Source organism: Pseudophryne corroboree, chromosome 8, assembly GCF_028390025.1.
Source record: "Pseudophryne corroboree isolate aPseCor3 chromosome 8, aPseCor3.hap2, whole genome shotgun sequence".
Lineage (NCBI taxonomy): Eukaryota > Metazoa > Chordata > Amphibia > Anura > Myobatrachidae > Pseudophryne > Pseudophryne corroboree.
The window spans coordinates 22,090,921-22,112,451 of NC_086451.1; the positions used below are offsets into that span (position 1 = coordinate 22,090,921).

Here is a 21,531-nt window from a genome sequence, read left to right on the forward strand (position 1 = left end):
AACACGTTACCATGTTGGCAATTTTCCTCAATTACGTTTAGAATAAAATTAAATTAATTACATTTTTTTTTTAAACGGTTGCAAAATATAAAATAAAAAAAGCACTGGCGGCTGAATAATACAAACAAGGGGAAGCTAGGCTGTAGAAAGAAGAACTACTAGAATTACAGGAGACTTTACCCAGGAACAAAATATAAAAGAAAGAAGTAAAGAAACAAATAGAAGAGGTGACAATGAATCAGAGGGAATCTCAGGAAAGGGAGGAGCAGTAACACATTCCTCACCCATTACCTGGCCCTACACCCGTCTGCCTGTGACCTGTGCTGCATGTCCCATGCTTGTCCTGCTATAGGAATTTATCTCAGGTATGTGATGGCGCTGCCACATCTGTGGCTATTTCAGAATATACTTTAATGAAAGGCTTACCATACTGTCCCTTTAAACCAGGACACCTATGAATTACACAGGTTCTGGGGCATGCTGACTGCAAGCCTGCATTTCACCTGGTTGTAATCATCCCCAGAACCTGTGTAATCCATGAGAGTCCCGCTTTAAAGGGACAGTATGGTAAGCCTATTTAATGAGCACCTCTCTGTAAGTAGAAATGTGGATTGAATCTCCCAGACGCACCATGTTGCCCAACAGACTGTAATAGCAGCAACAGGATGTAGTCACACATAGATAACATAGCATTCCTGGGGGAGGGGAGCACAAATTAATAGTGCAGATACTCACCGCACACTAAAACAATCTGCACTATTAATTTGCACCATTAATGTGCAGTGGATAATTTGCTGTGAATAATTTGCACCATTAATGTGCAGTGGATGTACCATTAATGTGCAGTGGATAATTTGCAGTGAATAACTTGCACCATTAATGTGCAGTGGACAATTTGCAGTGAATAATTTGCACCATTAATGTGCAGTGGACAATTTGCAGTGAATAATTTGCACCACTAATGTGCAGTGGGTAATTTGCAGTGAATAATTTGCACCATTAATGTGCAGTGGGTAATTTGCACCATTAATGTGCAGTGAAAATTTGCAGTGTATAATTTGCACCATTAATGTGCAATGGGTAATTTGCAGTGAATAATGTGCACCATTAATGTGCAGTGGGTAATTTGCACCATTAATGTGCAGTGGAAAATTTGCAGTGAACATTTTGCACCATTATTGTGCAGTGGGTAATTTGCAGTGAATAATTTGCACCATTAATGTGCAGTGGATCATTTGCAGTGAATAATTTGCACCATTAATGTGCAGTGAATCATTTGCAGTGAATAATTTGCACCATTAATGTGCAGTGGGTAATTTGCAGTGAATAATTTGCACCATTAATGTGCAGTGGATCATTTGCAGTGTATAATTTGCACCATTAATGTGCAATGGGTAATTTGCAGTGAATAATGTGCACCAATAATGTGCAGTGGGTAATTTGCACCATTAATGTGCAGTGGAAAATTTGCAGTGAACAATTTGCACCATTATTGTGCAGTGGGTAATTTGCAGCGAAAAATTTGCACCATTAATGTGCAGTGGATCATTTACAGTGAATACTTTGCACCATTAATGTGCAGTGGATCATTTGCAGTGAATAATTTGCACCATTAATGTGCAGTGGATCATTTGCAGTGAATAATTTGCACCATTAATGTGCAGTGGATCATTTGCAGTGAATAATTTGCACCATTAATGTGCAGTGGATCATTTGCAGTGAATAATTTGCACCATTAATGTGCAGTGGATCATTTGCAGTGAATAATTTGCACCATTAATGTGCAGTGGATCATTTGCAGTGAATAATTTGCACCATTAATGTGCAGTGGATCATTTGCACCATCAATGTACAGTGGAAAATTTGCAGTGAATAATTTGCACCATTAATGTGCAGTGGATAATTTGCACCATTTGAGCAGATTATGCACTGTACATTACTGGTGCACAGTAATACCGCTATTATCCACCACACATTATGGTGCAGATAATAAAGAGCACATGCATTAGTATCTGATATGAGCGTATCGCTCCCATGAAGGCCTGCTAGCAATAGACCAGCGCAGGGCTTTGTGCCGTGCCCAGTACCAGGGAGGTTTAGGGGCCGGCTCCCTCCCATATATGGAATCTGCTTACACTGTGCAGAGCAGGGAATGCAGGACACAGCATGTGTTGCTAGTTCAGACACACAGCCAGCTCTCAGCACTCACACTCCCTGTTGTTAACCCTTCTCGTGCCCTGCCGTGAGCTACTGTACCTAGGTCTCAGGGTAGGGTGGGAACGACTACATTCTATCGGGATGATCACATCACGTGGGGTAACATATCCCTCTGCGAACTCCGTGCAACATATTACAGGATACGCAGCGTTCTAGAGATGCGCCCTGATCCTTTGTTGCACACGGTGTAACTAACCCCATTTGTAAAACGCAACGGAATATGCTGCGCTATATAAGAAACTGTTAATAAATCACTGCCAGTCTGTCTCCCTTTAACCCTTGCAGCCCTTCCCTGCCGGCTGCAGTGCCCTATAAAGAAGACCCCCTTCTTCCATGGCCGGCCCCGGGTTCCCCCTGGAAACTTTGCTGGGCTGACACAGATGCAACAAAGACTCCAAGCCCCAGGGTTGTCTTTCCCCTCCCCTTATGACTCCCTCTCTCCCAGACATAGCCAGGCCTCGGACTCTGCCCCATCCTGTCTGTATCAGAGCAGGAGGCGGAGAAGGAAAATCCCCAGCACGGGGGTTATTATTACTGGCAGAAGTTTGTGCTCCGAAACCCCACACTGAGCTCTGATGGGCACAGCCGACGCCCGGGTACACGGCAGACAGTAGAAGGAGGGTGAGCAGCAGTGTTGTAACAAGCCGAATTGGGCTTTTTCTTTTTTTTCCAAGTTGCTTTTTGATTTAGGATGGTTGCTTGTTGCTTGTTTTTTTGCTGTAAGTCTTGTACAGTTGCGTCAGAGCAGCGGGGAAGGAGTCATCGCTGCAGGAAAGAAGATTCCGCCCAGGCAAAGTGTATAAAGTGTGAACGGAAGAGGACGGGGTTAGCAGGGTGTACATAGAGCATGTATGGGGTGTGAATGGAGGGATCACTGGGGATGTATTGTTTATAACAGTGCGAACTAGAGGAAAGAGGATTAAGAACTAGAGGAAGGAGGATTAAGAACTAGAGGAAGGAGGATTAAGAACTAGAGGAAGGAGGATTAAAATAATAACAGGGAGGGTGAATAAATTAATGTAATTTAATTTTGTTTTAATTGAAGGGGAATTCATTATGGGGAAGATGGGGATATATCTACATAGGCTTACCATACTGTCCCTTTAAACCGGGCTGCTCGTGAATAACACAGGTTCTGTGGCTGCACTGGCGTATCTATAGTGGGTGCAGTGTGTGCGGTGTACACGGGCCCCTGAGTCCGGAGGGGGCCCCCACTGCACACACTGTACCCATTTTCTAAATACTCACCCCTCCGCAGTCCCGCGCCGACGTCCGCAACGATGTTAAAACTCCGTGAAAATGGCGCAGCTGCCATTTTCACGGAGTTCTGCGCATGCGCACTACGGAAATCACTGGGAAAATGGCCGCCGCACCATTTCCCCAGAGATCTGCACATGCGCAGTAGAGTCTGAGCGCTGCTGGCAGAGAGGAGGGGGCCCGAACGGAGGAGGCTGCACCCGGGCCTCCTCCTCTCTTAAAGCGCCGCTCTGTGGCTGGCTGACTAATCAGCCACAGAATCTGCGTAATCCATGAGTGTCCCGGTTTAAAAGGATAGTATGGTAAGTATATATATATATATATATATATATATATATATATATATATATATATAAAAAACACTATTCCACAGCACTCACCTGATCACTGGAAAAATGCTGTGTGCTTGCGCACGGCATCTATCAGTGCGGGGAGTGTGTTAGCCGGGGCTGCCCATATGCTCAGGGAGCGCTGGGCACGCCCCCAAAATGACGAAAAAGGGGGTTGCAACACCAGGCCACGCCCACTCCTGAGACCACACCCACTCCTTCCGAGGCCACGTCCCTCTTTCAGCCGCAGCTGCGCCTCTCGTGCGGCAAGTCCTGCCTTCACTGCACCAAAAGTTAGGAGGTATGAACACGGTTTGTGACCACATTGTTTCAATAGAAATCACAGGGGCTCTGCACTCGCTACATTAGCTAACAATAATAAACAGTGGAGTTTTAGTTCATGTATTGATCAATGCATTTAAGCCTGCAGCCCCCGACAAGGGACCCCACTATACTGCAGGTCCTACTCTATTGCTCAAAATAATTATCATGAAAATAGCTATCACATCAGTGTAAACCTTTAGCATTTTTTTTTTTCACTCACCAGTTGCTTGTTTTTTTGTTTTTTTTCAGAGTTGGCAACGCTGGTGAGCAGCCACTTCCCGGGCACCATGGCTGCTGCCACTCTCCTGGTGGGCGCTGCGCTGCTGCTGGGCTTGTCCCAGGGCTTTAACTTGGACGCAGAGAAGCCCCGGGTCTACGCCGGCGCTGAAGGCAGCTACTACGGCTTCGCAGTGGACTTCTTCACCCCTGATGCCAACTCTAAGTTCTTGCTCATCGGTGCTCCCAAAGCCAACACCACCCAGCCAAGCATCACCCAAGGCGGAGCCGTGCAGCAGTGCGACTGGAGCAGTGACAAGTGCCAGTCTATTACCTTTGACTCCACTGGTAATCGAGATTTTGCCCCCAGCGACCCCATTGAGTTCAAATCCAATCAATGGTTTGGGGCGTCCCTGAGGGCCAGGGGCAACAAGATCCTGGCCTGTGCCCCGCTCTATCACTGGAGGACGGAGGTGAAGCCCGAAAGGGAGCCGGTTGGCACATGTTACCTGAAGGATGGAGACGACATTGTGGAATATGCCCCCTGCAGATCCAATTCCAAAACTGATGCCCAGGAACAAGGCTTTTGCCAGGGCGGATTTAGTGTTGACTTGACCAGTGAGGACAGAGTTCTGCTCGGAGGGCCTGGCAGCTTCTACTGGCAAGGCCAAATTATTTCGGACACTGTGGAAGACATTTTGAAGATGTACAACCCCAAAAAATACAGCGTCACCTATGCCAGTCAACTGTCCACCCGCGCGGCCAGCCCCCAGTACGATGACAGCTACTTGGGGTACTCTGTGTCCGTGGGGGATTTTAACGGTGACAATGTGGAAGATTTCGTGTCTGGTGTTCCGAGAGCTGCAAAGACTTTAGGTATGGTCTCCATTTATAATGGCCTAAGTATGGCTTCCATGTACAATTTCACCGGAGAACAGATGGCCGCTTACTTTGGATATTCTGTAGCCACCACTGATATAAATGCGGACGGTCTGGTGGATTTATTCGTTGGGGCTCCACTTTTTATGGATCGGGCATCAGATGGCAAGCTTCAGGAAGTTGGCCAAGTGTCTGTTTACATTCAGCAAAGCAAAGGTGGACTCCAGCTCCTGTCAAAACTGACCGGTTCCGATCCATTTGCAAGATTCGGAAGTTCTATTGCGGCCCTTGGCGATGTGGACCAGGATGGCTTTAATGACATTGCCGTTGGTGCTCCTTATGCAGGAGAAGGTAAAAAAGGCCTGGTGTACATTTACAACGGAAGGAGCTCTGGTGTCAGCACTATACCTTCCCAAGTACTTGAAGGAAAGTGGGCTTCCAAAAGCATGCCGCCAAGTTTCGGCTACTCACTAAAAGGAGCTACAGATGTTGATGATAATGGCTATCCAGATTTAGTCGTCGGAGCTTTTGGGGCAGATAGGGCCATATTATACAGGTCTAGGCCTGTAGTCACGGTGAATGCTATTTTGGATGTGACGCCGTCAATTATAAACCCTGAAAGCAAGACCTGTACCATTTCCAGTGAAGTTCAAGGCTCCTGCTTTGATGTCAAATTCTGTCTCAAAGCCAGCAGTAAAGGCAATGTACCCAACCGGCTCTCATTTAAGGTAGAGCTATTACTGGATAAACTTAAGCAGAAGGGAGCTGTGCGACGTGCGCTTTTCCTGTACACAAAGCAGCCCACATACTCCAAAGTCATGACTATAGACAATGGTGGAGCCATGCGCTGCGAAGAACTACAGGCATACTTACGGGACGAGAGTGAGTTCCGGGACAAGCTGACTCCTATAACTGTTTTCATGGATTATCAAATGGATTATGAAGCTGCGGCAGACCCATCTGGACTTATGCCTATCCTGAATCAGTTCACCCCGGCAAACCTAACCAAACAAGCACACATTCTGCTGGATTGTGGTGAAGACAATATATGCAAACCAAAGTTGAAGTTGGCGGTAGAAAGCGAGCAAAAGCAGATTTATATCGGAGATGACAGCCCCTTGACCCTGTTTGTTGACGCTCAAAATCAAGGTGAAGGCGCCTACGAGGCGGAACTTTTTGTCCATATGCCGCCCCAGGCCGACTTCATCGGCGTTGTGCGAAACAATGAGGCCTTCTCAAGGTTGTCTTGTGCGTTTAAAATGGAGAATCAGACGCGACTTGTTGTATGCGATCTTGGAAATCCCATGAAAGGAGGAACCAAGCTGCAAGCCGCCCTACTCTTCAGCGTTCACCAGATGAGCGAAATGGACAATACCGTGAGCTTTGACTTACAGATACAAAGCTCAAACCAGTACGACAATTCCAGTGAAAAACAGTCGCTGCAAATTGCCCTTGCAGTGTTAGCAGCTGTTGAAATAAGAGGGGTCTCTACACCAAATGAAGTGTTCCTGCCGATTGCAAACTTCGAACCCATGGAAAATCCAGTGACGGAAGATGATGTTGGGCCACTCGTTCAACATATCTTCGAACTGCGAAACAACGGACCCAGCGCTTTCAGTAAAGCCATGCTTACCATACAGTGGCCATACAAGTACAAAGGCAACACTTTGCTGTACATTGTTAAATATGAAATTGATGGACCTATGGACTGTACGTCTGATGTTGTAATCAACCCTCTCAATCTGAAATCCGCTTCGCAGGCAGATGAAAATAAAAATGTGACCCGACATGAACGAAATCGTCGGGACCTCCCGGAAGTAGAAGGTGACTTGCAGACCCTCGGCTGTGGGATAGCCCAGTGTCTTAAGATTGAATGTCACGTAGAGCGGGTGGAAAAAGGAAAAAGTGCTATTCTATATATTAGGTCAAGGCTATGGACACAGACTTTTATGAACAGCGAGAACCAAAATCATTCCTTCTCCTTAAAGTCATCTGCCGCATTCAGCGTTCTGCAATTTCCGTACAAAAACATGAATCTTCCCGATATAAACCGTTTTACGGAGGTCACAACGAACATTTTATGGGTTAATCAGTCTTCCAGCACTCCAGTCCCGGTGTGGGTGATAGTACTCGCAGTGTTATCCGGTTTGCTGCTCTTAGCGTTAATGGTTTTCATAATGTACAAGCTTGGTTTCTTTAAACGAGTGCGGCCTCCACAAGAGGAAACGGAAAGAGAGCAACTTCAGCCACAAGAAAATGGTGAAGGAAACACTGATGCTTGAGTTAATAATTTCTTTTTTCCCCCCACAGGACTCATTTTCAGCGCTCAGTTGACGTGAGCATGGCATCCAGTTTAAACTGGGTGTGGTACTGTGGAGGCAGCCATTTTGTAGACTGCAACAATATTCACATTCTGGCTAGGAGCTAGTGACCCCACTGCTGTATTGACAGTAAGGCCTGTATGCCTCAGTACTGCAGTCTCCTGATTACCATAGCCCACAAAATGGCTGCCACCACTGTGTGTAGGTGATGGAATCACTGTAAAGTAAGCCTAATGCTGAAATTTGGCCCTTTCTTAAGTAAAATAACACAAAATGATAATATGTATACATTCCCATAACTTGATAGACCTTTAAATTACATTCTATGCTTTACTGGGAAGAACGTGCCTTATGCATCAATGAAAGCAGCAACCTGTCCACAAAAATGTTTATTCTGTCAGTTTTAGGATTTTGCATACACAAGTAGCAATATTATAAAATCTGTTGTCTACATAAACGCCAAAGTATGGCGCACACACATCTACATGAGGTCACGTAGCTTGGAAAAACTAATGTTCAAGCACCTAGTAAATAATAATAATAATAATAATAATAATATACTTTTCTAAGGCTTTTTTTATGTGTGAAACATTGCTTTTTTCAGCACTGGGTGTTATTCGAATTGGTGTTAACATATAAAAGTGCAATATTTTATAGAGATATTTTGGACCCTGCGGTGTGCTTACTGACAATGATGAACCAGCTTACTATCAGACAGGGAAGCCACCACTAAGAAAATGCAGAAATTATATATATTTTTTATTTTTATTTTTGTTTTTAAACTGGTGCTCAAGTAACTGCATAAAATGTGCTGTAACCCATAGCAACTATCCAGAAACACAGTGCAAAAAGACAGTTTTGCACTGCACATGAACAAAAAATTAAGCAAATGTTTGAATAACGACCTTTTGTAAGCATGTCCTGTGCACCATCCTATATAATACCAGGCTAACGCTACTCCTCACCTCTATAAAGGGAATTCAAGTGTTTTGCGCGCTGGCAGCCAGTAGATGGCTCCCAATTGAGCAATGGAATTGTTGCTCCGTTCGGGCGCGCACAGCCGCTGGCGCAAACATTACTGTTATGTTGCTCTGTCACTTTGACGGGCTGGTAACTAGTCTATAATAAATGCATATTTACTGCCTGAGGTAAACTGAGGAGGGGCAAATTTCCACTGTACTGTAAGTTTAATAAAGAAGCGAGCACGTTTCACTGCCAACTTTATTTTTATGTTCTGCAACAGTTGCTTCCTCTGCTGTGGCTGAGATTTATAAGCCATGTCACAGTCACACGAATGGAGAACTTGTGAGGCTGTATCTTCGAGCGTTTGTGACAAACACAAAATGGCTACCGTTTTCATTTAGGAGTCTGCACATTCAACCACTCCTAAATATCCAAAACAATGTTATTCAGTAGGCAATTCTTGTTTACAGCATCACTATGATAATATCTGTCTTCCAAGCCTCAATTAGACTTACTGTACGGTGGCAAATCACTATAGCAACACAAAAACGATCCTGCTTATTTCTGCGAATTATGGCCCTTTTGTTGTTGCATTGGTCCGTCTAGCCATGACGTCAGTAGTGTAAAGACGAGCTTTGTATGCTGGTTAGGTGTCGGGCTGCTTGGAGCAGACTGTGTGGTCTATTCACGAAGCAGTGAAAAGTGCGGAGAAGTGAGTCAGTGGAGAAGTAGCCCATGGCAACCAATCAGCATTGACGTAACATTTTATAATTTGCATACCATAAAATTATACAGAGTAGCTGATTGGTTGCCATAGGCAACTTCTCCACGGACTCACTTCTCACTGCTTCATGAATAGACCCCTGTATATGATAACCTTTAGGGGTCTATTCATGAAGCAGTAAAATGAGTGGAGAAGTGAGCCAGTGGAGAAGTTGCCCATGGTAACCAATCAGCTGCTCCGTACAACTGTATAGTATGCAAATTCTAAATGTTGCTTCAGTGCTGATTGGTTGCCGTGGGCAACTTCTCCACACTTTTCACTGCTTCATGAATAGACCCTGAACATTCTGGTGATAGATGCACTGTATGACTTAAAACAAAAAAAAACAAAAAATGTCTATTTTACTTGAATGGCCTTTATACTTTTATACTACTACCATGTGAGATATTATTCCCTTTGCTGTTTGTATACATGTCTGAAATACTCACTCTACAGTGAATTATATTTGTAGAACCAATGAAAACTGGTAATTGCAAATGTAATAAGTCAAAATGGTCATAAGGTATCGCCTGATTGGTGGACTAGGTAACACCACTACAAAGGCACAGGTTACAAAGATGTGCTCTCTAGACCCCCCTGGCGTGTGCGCTTTCACTGCGTGTATGGTGGTGCAAGAGCGTATGGGCACTTAGTTATTTTGGGAACTGAAGCAAAACTCTATTTGCTAAGAGCTAGTGGCATCAACAAGGCACCGTGCAATTTGTACATCCATCTACATTTTCTGTAAAATATGAAAGCAATAATAATTTAATGTACAATTTTATCTCTACAGTACGGCCATGAATTTTGTGCTTGTTTTTGTTGTTTTATTTTTAATTGTCTTAGGGGGAGATTTATTAAAGCTTTGAGAGAGAGAAAGTACCAACCAATCAGCTTTTGTCACTTTACAGGCTGTGGGCGGGATGTACCAACCTATTGCGGTACATCCCGCCGACACTCATCGCATATATACTAACACATGTGATTAATGCCGCAAAGGGCAGCTCTCCAGATAAGAGCGGCCCCTTTGCGATGGCCACCGGTCCCTGGAATTCCAGGTTTATGACCCGGGAGTCCATGTGTGTGTATGCGCAGTGATGAGGCAGCCGCGGGGTGTGCTGGGAGGGATCTAGTCGGATACCTCTGCCATCACCGGTGCGGAAAGAAGCCCATAGGCTTCTATAGGGTAACGCCAGCTATAGTGGGACTTTTAGTACATATAGGAAATGTGGTAAAACCATGAAAACAGGGTTTTTACCGCATTTTCCTGTTAGTATATCCCGCCCTGTGTTAGAAAAAAGTTAGGAGCTGATTGGTTGTTACTTTATCTCTCTCCAAGCGTTAATACATATCTCCCTGACTCTCTTAAACGCTGACATTGTTGCGGTTGTGTGACATTGTATGCCTCACTTTTTCATGTGTGCCAAGTAGCAAATATCCTCATTTATACAGGTACAATCCTAGCTTCTCAAGTTCACATGTCACTTGCCCACAAGGAGGTACAGTAGCGGCCATTTTGTGGGTTCAACCATGATTTATGAAAATGCCCCCTAGTTCCTGCTCATCAGTAATGGTGCAGCTCACAAAATGGCCACCTATGTTTTATGTGATGACACGCACACTTTATAATGTAATGCAGCACCCTGACATAAATAGGCTGCTGTAACACTGATGGAACGACAAATATATCTCGCATATAATCAGCCATTCAATTCTGACCATTTATATTTGTCACAACATTAACTATATTTTTTCTGAAGATGTAGGATTTGTCCGGACCAGGGAATACTTGCAAGAGTACTTATTGTGTAACATGCTGTGGGCTCCTCCTAAACTAGTTACTGACAGACTCGATGCTTTATTTTATGGACTTTTTTATTAGTTTGTTTTTATGGGGTTTTTTTTACCTTTGTTCTTGCACTGATTTTTTTTGTGTTCACTGAAAAGTAGTTTTCGCGGCTGTAGCCTCATTGTTACATTTCTGTAAATTGTTGAGAATCCCTGCGACGAATGAGAGCTTGTAAGTAAAACAACAAAAACATTTCAATAAATATTATAAAAAAAAAAGTTTTAAAAGTGTATTTATTAAAAAAGAAAAAAAAAAAAGAAAAGGAAATCGAACATTAATAGTTTATCCTGAGGTAAAGTATAATGTAAATAAACGTAATGACGTGTGATGTAGCTATTGACACACCATTAGGTTCAATGGTCCTTTTAACGAAGCAGATGCAATTATCTTGTCCATAATCATATGATACGGACAGGGCATGACTGGGTTAGTGGTCTGGTGATCCGGTCCAGTCACAAAGAGAGCCAGGAAGGCCATGCGCAGCTCAGTATCCGGCTCCCTGTTTTGCTCATCCCAGATTCCATCCCCCCCACCCCCACCCCCACCCGATGTGCCTGTTTCAAAGAAAGGTGGTGGCGTACCACGAGTCCACGGCCCCCTGGCTCCAAACTTTGGTGCGCGCATGCCCAAAAATGCCAGGATGGATAGAAATAATAAAGATTAGTGATGCATGAAGTACTATCTGCTGCTGACAATATGCAAAGCATTTTGGGGCATATTCATCATGAAAAAAATTAGAATTTTTAGTTTTAAATTCTCATTGCAATCTCTTCATGATTCATCATGGCCCCATCATAAAATTATCACTCCCGAAAAACACGAGTGTACGCGACGTCAGTTTTTCGGGAAGTGATCATTTTCCCCTCTGGCCGCCCAGCTGCAGAAGGGAGCACTGCGGCCACCGCCGACCCAACACCCTCCCCCTTCCTTTGCCGGCACTAGAAGTCGTGCTGCAGCTGCAGGCGTGTCCATCGGGTCTGCGCACGCGCACTGGCCATAGTGCGCGTGTGCAACCATTCACCATGCGGTCGGATCCCGGAAGGATGCGACCGCAAGATGATTGATAGCACCAGTCGTTAGGGGAGGGGAGGGGGGTGCGACGCGGCGTTTAGTGGATGTGGTCTGAACAACGCAGACATGTCCAGACCATTTTAGGTCAGATCCGAGCAAAAAAATTGCGCTGGACCGCCTTTCAGCGCAGCCAGGGGTCGTCCTCTAATCGAAGCGTCCATCTCTGAATAACCCTCAAAGACAGGTCCCTTTCCCTCCAGCCGTAATTTAAAAGTATTGTTCCTTATAAACCAAATCACCCATAAGCAGAACGGAATATTGATTTGGGAGACCACAAATACAGCAACAGAAAGAAGGATTTTTTTTTATTTATTTTTTTACTGAAACTTAAAAAGAAATGCATAAAAAAAAAAAAAAACTTTGCAGCCAAAAGTTCCAAAACAAATGCCACACCCGTCTGCTCACTAAACCTAAACACATGACAATAATAATGCAACCTTCCACTTGGCTTACTCTGTTTGCAGAGAACACATGGATTTAAAAATAAGAATAAGGACTGCCGCAATTATAAACCACTCAGAAACCGCCTCTAACACTGCACTAGATAAAACACTTGTCATTTACTGGGCATATTTATACGTAACTAAGGGCCTCATTCAGAGATGGGCGTAAATAAGTCACAACTGAGATTTCGTAAGCAGCGACTGTACGCAAATATGCCAATGCTCAGGCACAGGCTCAGACTGACACACATGCTGCGTACAAACCACATCTTATATTTGAATGTATGTGATGTTTTTCTTGTAATTTCCTATGTATGTGATTGAATTTATTGTGAATAGCTAGAGTAGTTTTAGTCTGTTGACCCACCCTGTGCAATTTGTTCGATGATCAATTAGCATTTCAATCAGGTGACCAAATGTTCAGAGATTGGCCTGTTCCTAATCAGAGACAGTATTTCCTTAGAGACAGTTAAGGGGTCAGCTTGCTGGGGGTAGCTTGCTGGAATTTATTAAGTGTGGAATTAATAAGTGTGTTATCCGAACAGTTAAAAAAAAACCAGTTGAACAAACATTGAAAAACATCAAGAAAAGGTAACTTACTTTAACAACTTACTCTACCTCCACTTAACCCATAATACACAAACAACCTCAGCATGCTCATCACACTACTGTGTCTAATTTCAATTCATGGAATTCTCACCAAATTTAACACATTCTACACTGTTTCAAAGAAAGGTGGTGGCGTACCACGAGTCCACGGCCCCCTGGCTCCAAACTTTGGTGCGCGCATGCCCAAAAATGCCAGGATGGATAGAAATAATAAAGATTAGTGATGCATGAATTACTATCTGCTGCTGACAATATGCAAAGCATTTTGGGGCATATTCATCATGAAAAAAATTTGAATTTTTAGTTTTAAATTCTCATTGCAATCTCTTCATGATTCATCATGGCCCCATCATAAAATTATCACTCCCGAAAAACACGAGTGTACGCGAAGTCAGTTTTTCGGGAAGTGATCATTTTCCCCTCTGGCCGCCCAGCTGCAGAAGGGAGCACTGCGGCCACCGCCGACCCAACACCCTCCCCCTTCCTTTGCCGGCACTAGAAGTCGTGCTGCAGCTGCAGGCGTGTCCATCGGGTCTGCGCACGCGCACTGGCCATAGTGCGCGTGTGCAACCATTCACCATGCGGTCGGATCCCGGAAGGATGCGACCGCAAGATGATTGATAGCACCAGTCGTTAGGGGAGGGGAGGGGGGTGCGACGCGGCGTTTAGTGGATGTGGTCTGAACAACGCAGACATGTCCAGACCATTTTAGGTCAGATCCGAGTGACCCTCTGTACACATTACAGCTTCTATTCTCCACTCCCCTCTTCTAAACACTCATGAGATTTATACTTTCCTCTCTGCAAGTACTTTGACAACCACAATTGGCCACCAGTACAAACACTCGCAAACATCCACCAAGATTTATCTCACTCTTCTGCTATTATTAGCTGGTGACATATCACCAAATCCAGGCCCCAACCACCTTTCCCTCTCACACTCTGATGTCTCAAAACAACATAGAAATCCATCTAACCTCATAAATATCACGTGTCTCCCATCCCCCTCCAAATCACTAAAATGTGCCTTATTGAATGCACGCTCTGTTTGTAACAAATTAACATCCATCCATGACCTCTTCATATCTCACAACTTTAATCTGCTGGCTATAACAGAAACATGGCTCACACAATCAGACACTGCCTCCCCTGCAGCACTGTCACATGGTGGTTTCCACTTCTCACACACACCTAGGCCTAATAATAGTAAAGGTGGTGGGGTCGGAATCTTACTGTCACAGTTTTTCACATACACTGTTCTACCTCAGGTTCCATCACTCGCATTCACCTCATTTGAAGTTCACTCTATCAGGATTTTCACCCCCTTCTCTCTGCGTGTTGCAGCTATCTATCGCCCTCCTGGGCAACCTAAACAACAATTTCTAGAAGATTTCTCTGCCTGGCTCCCACACTTCTTATCCTCTGACATCTCCACCATCATTATGGGTGATTTCAATATAGCTCTTGACAGTCCACAATCTGTTCATGCATCCAAACTCCTCTCTCTAACCTCCTCTCTTGGCCTAACCCAATGGTCAGACTCCTCTACTCACCATGAGGGCCACTGCCTTGATCTTGTGTTCACCAGGCTCTGCTCAGTTTCCGAATTCACTAACACTCCTTTCCCTCTCTCTGATCACAACCTGATCACCTTCACAATCTCTTCTATTACTTTAAATTCTAGGACACTAAAACCAAGCAAGCCTCCTCTAACCCGCAGAAATACTAACAATATACATTTTCAACAACTTTCCACTTCTCTGCAACAACTGCTCTCACCAATCTCTACATTTACTACACCTGACACTGCTGTATCACACCTGCACCAGACCCTAGAGAGTGCCCTTGATGAAGTGGCTCCAGCTTCCCATCACACTCCATGTAGGCTTAGATGCCAACCATGGCACTCTAAATCAACAAGACACCTACAAAAACTGTCACGTAAAGTAGAACGTCAGTGGCGGAAATCTCAGAATCCAAGTGACTTTCTCACATATAAGACTACCTACCACTCCTATCGTCAGGCCCTGGACACTGCCAAACAAACATATTTCCAATCTCTCATCTCTTATCATGCCAACAACCCCAAGCGACTTTTTAATACATTTAAATCACTTCTTTACCCTCCCTCACCTCCCCCACTAGCTACTATACGTGCACAAGAACTTGCTTCCTACTTCAAAGATAAGATTGATAAAATCCGAGATGAAATGGTATGCTCTAACTCAGCCAGTGACCTGCTCAATCCCCTACCTGAACCCTCTGGAACTTTCTCTTCATTTGATCCCACAAGTGAAGATGAAGTATCAACACTCTTTTCATCCTCCTACTCCACTACCTCTCCTCTTGATCCTATACCTTCACAGGTCAGTAAAACTTTGTCTCCTGTGCTTATCCCAACCTTAACTAAAATCTGTAATCTCTCTCTCTCTACTGGTATCTTTCCCTCTCTGTTTAAACATGCAGTCATTACTCCCATTCTAAAAAAAAACAACTCTGACCCAAACACACTCTCTAACTACCGTCCCATTTCTCAGCTACCCAGTCCCTCCAAGCTACTTGAGAGGCTTGCCTACACTCGCCTTACACACTTTCTTAACTCGCACAACTTATTGGATCCACTTCAGTCAGGCTTTCGTGCTCAACACTCCACAGAGACGGCACTGACCAAAGTAGTGAATGATCTAGTCACTGCTAGATCAAAAGGCCATTATACACTACTTATTCTTCTAGATCTCTCTGCTGCTTTTGACACTGTTGACCACTCTCTTCTCATACAAACACTACAATCCCTAGGTCTTCAGGACACAGCCCTTTCTTGGTTCTCATCCTACCTATCTAATCGCTCTTTCAGTGTTCACTTCTCTGATTCTACCTCCTCTTCTCTACCTCTATCAGTTGGAGTACCGCAAGGCTCAGTCTTAGGTCCTCTGCTTTTCTCAATCTATACCTCCTCTCTTGGTAAACTAATCAGCTCCTTTGGATTTCAGTATCATTTGTATGCTGATGATACTCAAATCTACCTATCCTCCCCAGATTTGTCACCACCAGTATTGGCTCGTGTCACTGGATGCCTGTCTGCCATTTCATCTTGGATGTCATCTCGCCACCTCAAACTCAACATTTCCAAAACCGAATTAATTATTTTCCCACCAGCTAAGAGTAGTTACCAACCTGATATCTCTATAACTGTTGACAATGCAACTATCCACCCCACCCCACAAGCTCGTTGCCTAGGTGTCACCCTTGACTCTGAACTGTCCTTTGTTCCACACATTCAATCTGTCTCTAAATCATGTTACATGCACCTTAAAAACATATCCAAAATATGCCCTTATCTTACACAAGACACTGCAAAAACTCTAATCCATGCACTCATCATCTCCCGCATTGATTATTGTAATAGTCTCCTTACTGGTCTTCCCAAACATAGGCTATCACCACTTCAATCCATTTTAAATGCAGCTGCGAGGCTAATCTTCCTCGCCAGACGTTCTTCATCTGCTGATCCGCTCTGTCAGTCCCTCCATTGGTTACCGGTATTCTACCGTGTCAAATATAAAATACTTTTACTTACATACAAGGCTATTAACCAAACTGCACCATCATACATCTCCTCACTCATCTCAAAATATCTCCCTACCAGACCTCTCCGCTCTGCACAAGATCTGCGTCTCTCATCCACATGTATTACCTGTTCCCACTCAAAATTACAGGACTTTACCCGGGCTTCACCCACTCTGTGGAATGCACTCCCACGCACAATAAGACTCTCCTCTAGTCTCCAAACCTTTAAACGTTCTCTGAAAACTCATCTCTTCAGACAAGCCTACCAAATTTCAGACCCACACACATAACCTTCACAGCTTCCTATCAAGTTACATTCCCTCTGTACAGTACACACAAACTCACATTTTGTCTTCCAACATTGCTGGGTGATCATATCATATACAACCCATTAAGAACCTAGCTATCTGGGGAACCATTATGTGACAGGTAGTATCTATCCTTATGTATCAATGCCTATTTCCCTATAGATTGCAAGCTTGCGAGCAGGGCCTTCCTACCTCTGTCTGTCTGTCTTTGCCCAGTTTTGTTCTATAATTGTTGTTCTAATTGTAAAGCGCAACGGAATATGCTGCGCTATATAAGAAACTGCTAATAAATAATAAATAAATAATGCCGCAGTCGCTGGGATTTGTATTGAGACGCCCACTGGAAGCATAAGATCTGCTCCTTGGCGCAGACATCGGACACTTCTGAGTTGGTCGCTCGCTAGCAAGTTTTAGCAGCCGTGCAAACGCTATGCCGCCGCCCACTGCGGAGTGTATTTTAGCTTAGCAGAAGTGCGAACGCATGTGCAGCCGAGCTCTGCAAAAACAGTTTGTGCAGTTTCAGAGTAGCTCTGACCCTACTCAGCGCTTGCGATCACTTCAGCCTATTCGTGTCCGGATTTGACGTCATACACCCGCCCAGCGAACGCCCAGCCACGCCTGCGTTTTTCCAGACACGCCTGTATTTTTGCAAACACTCCCTGAAAAAGGTCAGTTGACACCCAGACACGCCCCCTTCCTGTCAATCTTCTAGTGGCCGACAGTGCGAAGAAAAACTTTGCTAGAACATGAGCACAACCACAAAGGGCTTTGTACCCGTACGTCGCGCGTGCGCATTGCGGGGCATACCCATGCGCATAAATGCTGTTTTTTTTCACCTGATCGCTGCGCTGCGAAAATCGACAGCGAGCGATCAACTCGGAATGACCCCAAATAATACAATTTCTAAGTGACCCTACGGTGGCGCAGCATGTCCGTCAGAAGTAAGACTCCGGAGCCATTGTAACTGCGTACGGGATCACAGTCATAAGTTGTGACACTCCTCCTACAATGGTGGCGACACGCATTTGAGTTGCCTCCGCCCGTTACCTCACACAAACGTTCCCTGACTGTCACTTACAGTGATGATCTTTTGGCAGAGTAACAGCCATTGCAAGAACACGGCGGCACATCTACGAATGCACATTGGCAAAAAAATCACAGCACAGCGTACAACAACATTCCAACCATCCCCTGGTTAAATCCTGACCTATTTAAAAAATGGCTTTAGAGTTGCACTACCACCTACTGAAACAACTTGCCAGGTAAGGCAGACATTTCACATGCACTACTAAGGATTAAGGGGGGTACACACGGAGAGATCCGTGTTTAAAATCTAAGCAATATGACTAGATTGCTTAGATTTTAAGCACGGATCTGCCGTGTGTATGCCCCCCAGCGATAGCTATCGCCGGTGCTAGACTGAGCCTGCATGCAGGCTCAATCTAGCGGGTCGCTCACTTCGCGCTGTGCTGAGCAGGGAGAGAGATGTGTGCTGAGCGGTCTGTGTTAAGATCGCTCAGCACACATCTCTCCCGTCAGGAGGAGAAGACACATGATGGGGGAGATAAATAATACTAGTCAAGATACTTGCAAAATCATCAGATCCATTGACGTTTCTATAATGGGTGCAATGTGTGTGGTGCACACGGCCCCCTGGGTCCAGGGGGGCCACACCGCACACATTGCACCCATATTTTAATACTTACCTTTCTGGAAGTTCCAAATCGGGCGCTGTAGCTGCGGCAAAAACACAGCCAAAATGGCCTCCGCGCATGTGCAATAGTGAAATTAGTCTCCGGAACACTGCGGGCGCCATGTTACTGGAGACCTGCACATGCGCAGTAGACTCCGGCAAAATACCGGAGCCTACTGCGCCGCGGAGAGGAGGGGGCCCACCCGCAGTCTGCACAGTGACCCCCTTCTCTGTCAAAATGCCCCTGATGAAGTGTTCATCCTGCTCTTAAAAAGTACCACCCTGGGCGCTCTACGCAGGTGAGGAAACGTTGGAACAAAAAAAAAAAAAGTAAAATAAAAATAAAGTAAACATCATCCCAAGATTTGTTATTTCTACTTTTCATCCCAAATTAGTGCATTTTCAGCCACTGGGGCACATGTACTAAAGCCTGGAGAAGTGATAAAGCAATGATTAAGCAGTGATAAGTGCAAGGTGATAACGCACCAGCCAATCAGCTCCAGTATGTAAATTAACAGTTAGGAGCTGATTGGCTGATGCGTTATCACCTTCCACTTATAACTGCTTTATCACTTCTCCAGGCTTAATACATTTGGCCCATATTATCTTAGAGTAGTGGGTGTGTTATTTGCTATGGAAGGGTGAAACAACATGACTTCAATGGTCAGGATAAGAGTGAGATATTTATTAGAAGTTTTTTTTAATCATACATTGCGCATGGAGGAACATCAGGGCCAGACTAAGGGAGGAGCCACAGAAGCGGTCATCCTGGGGTCACCCACACACAGGGGGCCCCCCACACAGGTTAATCTGACCCTGCAACTGGGACAGCCATGCCTGTGTTGAGGACCACTTATTCTAGGGTTCTTTTTCTCTCAAACTGTGTGTTTTGTCATTAATATGGACCCTCATTCCGAGTTGTTCGCTCGCTAGCTGCTTTTAGCAGCATTGCACACGCTAAGCCGCCGCCTACTGGGAGTGTATCTTAGCTTAGCAACATTGCGAACGAAAGATTCTCTAAATTGCGAATAGAAATTTCTTAGCAGTTTCTGAGTAGCTCGAGACTTACTCTGCCACTGCGATCAGTTCAGTCAGTTTCGTTCCTGGTTTGACGTCACAAACACACCCAGCGTTCGCCCAGACACTCCTCCGTTTCTCCAGCCACTCCCGCGTTTTTCCCAGAAACGGTAGCGTTTTTTCACACACACCCATAAAACGGCCAGTTTCCGCCCAGAAACACCCACTTCCTGTCAATCACACTACGATCACCAGAACGAAGAAAAAACCTCGTAATGCCGTGAGTAAAATACCAAACTTCTTAGCAAATTTACTTGGCGCAGTCGCACTGCGAACATTGCGCATGCGCAATTAGCGGAAAATCGCTGTGATGCGAAGAAAATTACCGAGCGAACAACTCGGAATGAGGGCCATTGTTCCTTGTGACTTTTATGTACTGGTTTACATTGTTAGCCCAATCTCCTGATCCCATGGAAGCCCTGACAGCTATTTCTAGCACTGTGTGTACGGGGCTCACAGGGGGTCAAACTGAGGACACAGCACTCGGCTGATTGGAGTGTTTACTCGATCAGCTGAGTGATTGCAAAAGTGTGTGCCCAGCTAGTGACGCCAGGTTTGGTAGGGGACTAAGCATCGCCCTGGCAGCGCATGGACTGGGGGCTGTAATACATTCCTGCTACTGAGAACAATGTTTCCTGGTGTGAAAACATCCAGGCTGATTCCCATTTCAGTAGGAAAGACCCCCTATGTAGGCACTGTCCCGCTGTCCCACCCACGGGCCACAGTGTCCCGAGGGCAGTTGGGAAGTTGGGGGTCACTCTGGCATTTGTGCTGAGTCCATTAAGGGGTCTATTCATGAAGCAGTGAAGTGTGGAGAAGTGAGCCAGTGGAGAAGTTGCCCATGGCAACCAATCAGCATTGACGTAACACTTATAATTTGCATATTTTAAAATTATACAGAGCAGCTGATTGGTTGCCATGGGCAACTAATTCACTGGCTCACTTCGCTCTTTTCACTGCTTCGTGAATAAATCCCTTAGTGCCATGAGGAGGCTGGGGGTAGCCCAGCAGCTGCCGGAATGCTAGGCTCGCCACCAGTGTAACAATAAATGGGGGCGTGGCATAAAGCCACACGCTAAAATGTCACACATGGGGGTGGTGGCCTAACAAACATGAGGTCACGTCAACTTGTATGTAAACATTGTATATAAAGGACAGGAGTGCCCCATGTAACGTGTGGACCAACAGGTACTTCTGAGGTGATCCACAGAGGGATGTGTAACAGTCCTTCCGGAGAAACTGGGCTGACCTCAGGCTCTCCCCCGCACAGAGTCGGCCCTAACCAATATGATGCCCTAGGCAAGATTTTGGCTGGTGCCCCCTAGCACCACCGCTGGTTCTGCCTCTGACCTTGCACCTCTTTCCCAGCACCATCACCCCTCACCCATAGCAGTCCTTGTACCCCCTATATTTTAAATAGGAACAGTTCGCACATTTGACGCACAGCCCAAAAAGGGGCATCTTCTTGCTGGGAAGGGGCATGTCCACACAATTGTAACCCCAATTCCAATTACGCCACACAGTACTGCAACTTTATTCACATTTTATCTTGCGATAGTGTCCATAATTCATATTACATCTCACAGTAGTATCACTTTACCTTATAAATGTTACTCCTCACAGTAGATCCCCTTATTCACATTACA

General features: G+C 45.1%; 1 protein-coding gene across 3 annotated transcripts; it reads left to right on the top strand.

Annotated features, from left to right (window-relative positions):
• Positions 1-303: 303 nt before the first annotated feature.
• Positions 304-8,205, top strand: LOC134948205 (integrin alpha-V-like). 3 transcript variants are annotated; one of them, XM_063936046.1, is made up of 2 exons: positions 304-365; positions 4,377-8,205. In XM_063936046.1, exon 2 carries the CDS (start codon positions 4,415-4,417, stop codon positions 7,502-7,504), a length of 3,090 nt encoding a protein of 1,029 aa, XP_063792116.1. In that variant the 5' UTR covers positions 304-365; positions 4,377-4,414; the 3' UTR covers positions 7,505-8,205. The 3 variants fall into 3 exon arrangements, with proteins under 3 accessions (XP_063792116.1, XP_063792115.1, XP_063792117.1); XM_063936045.1 differs by lacking the exon at positions 304-365 and adding an exon at positions 2,309-2,838; XM_063936047.1 differs by lacking the exon at positions 304-365 and adding an exon at positions 2,893-3,012.
• Positions 8,206-21,531: the final 13,326 nt, after the last annotated feature.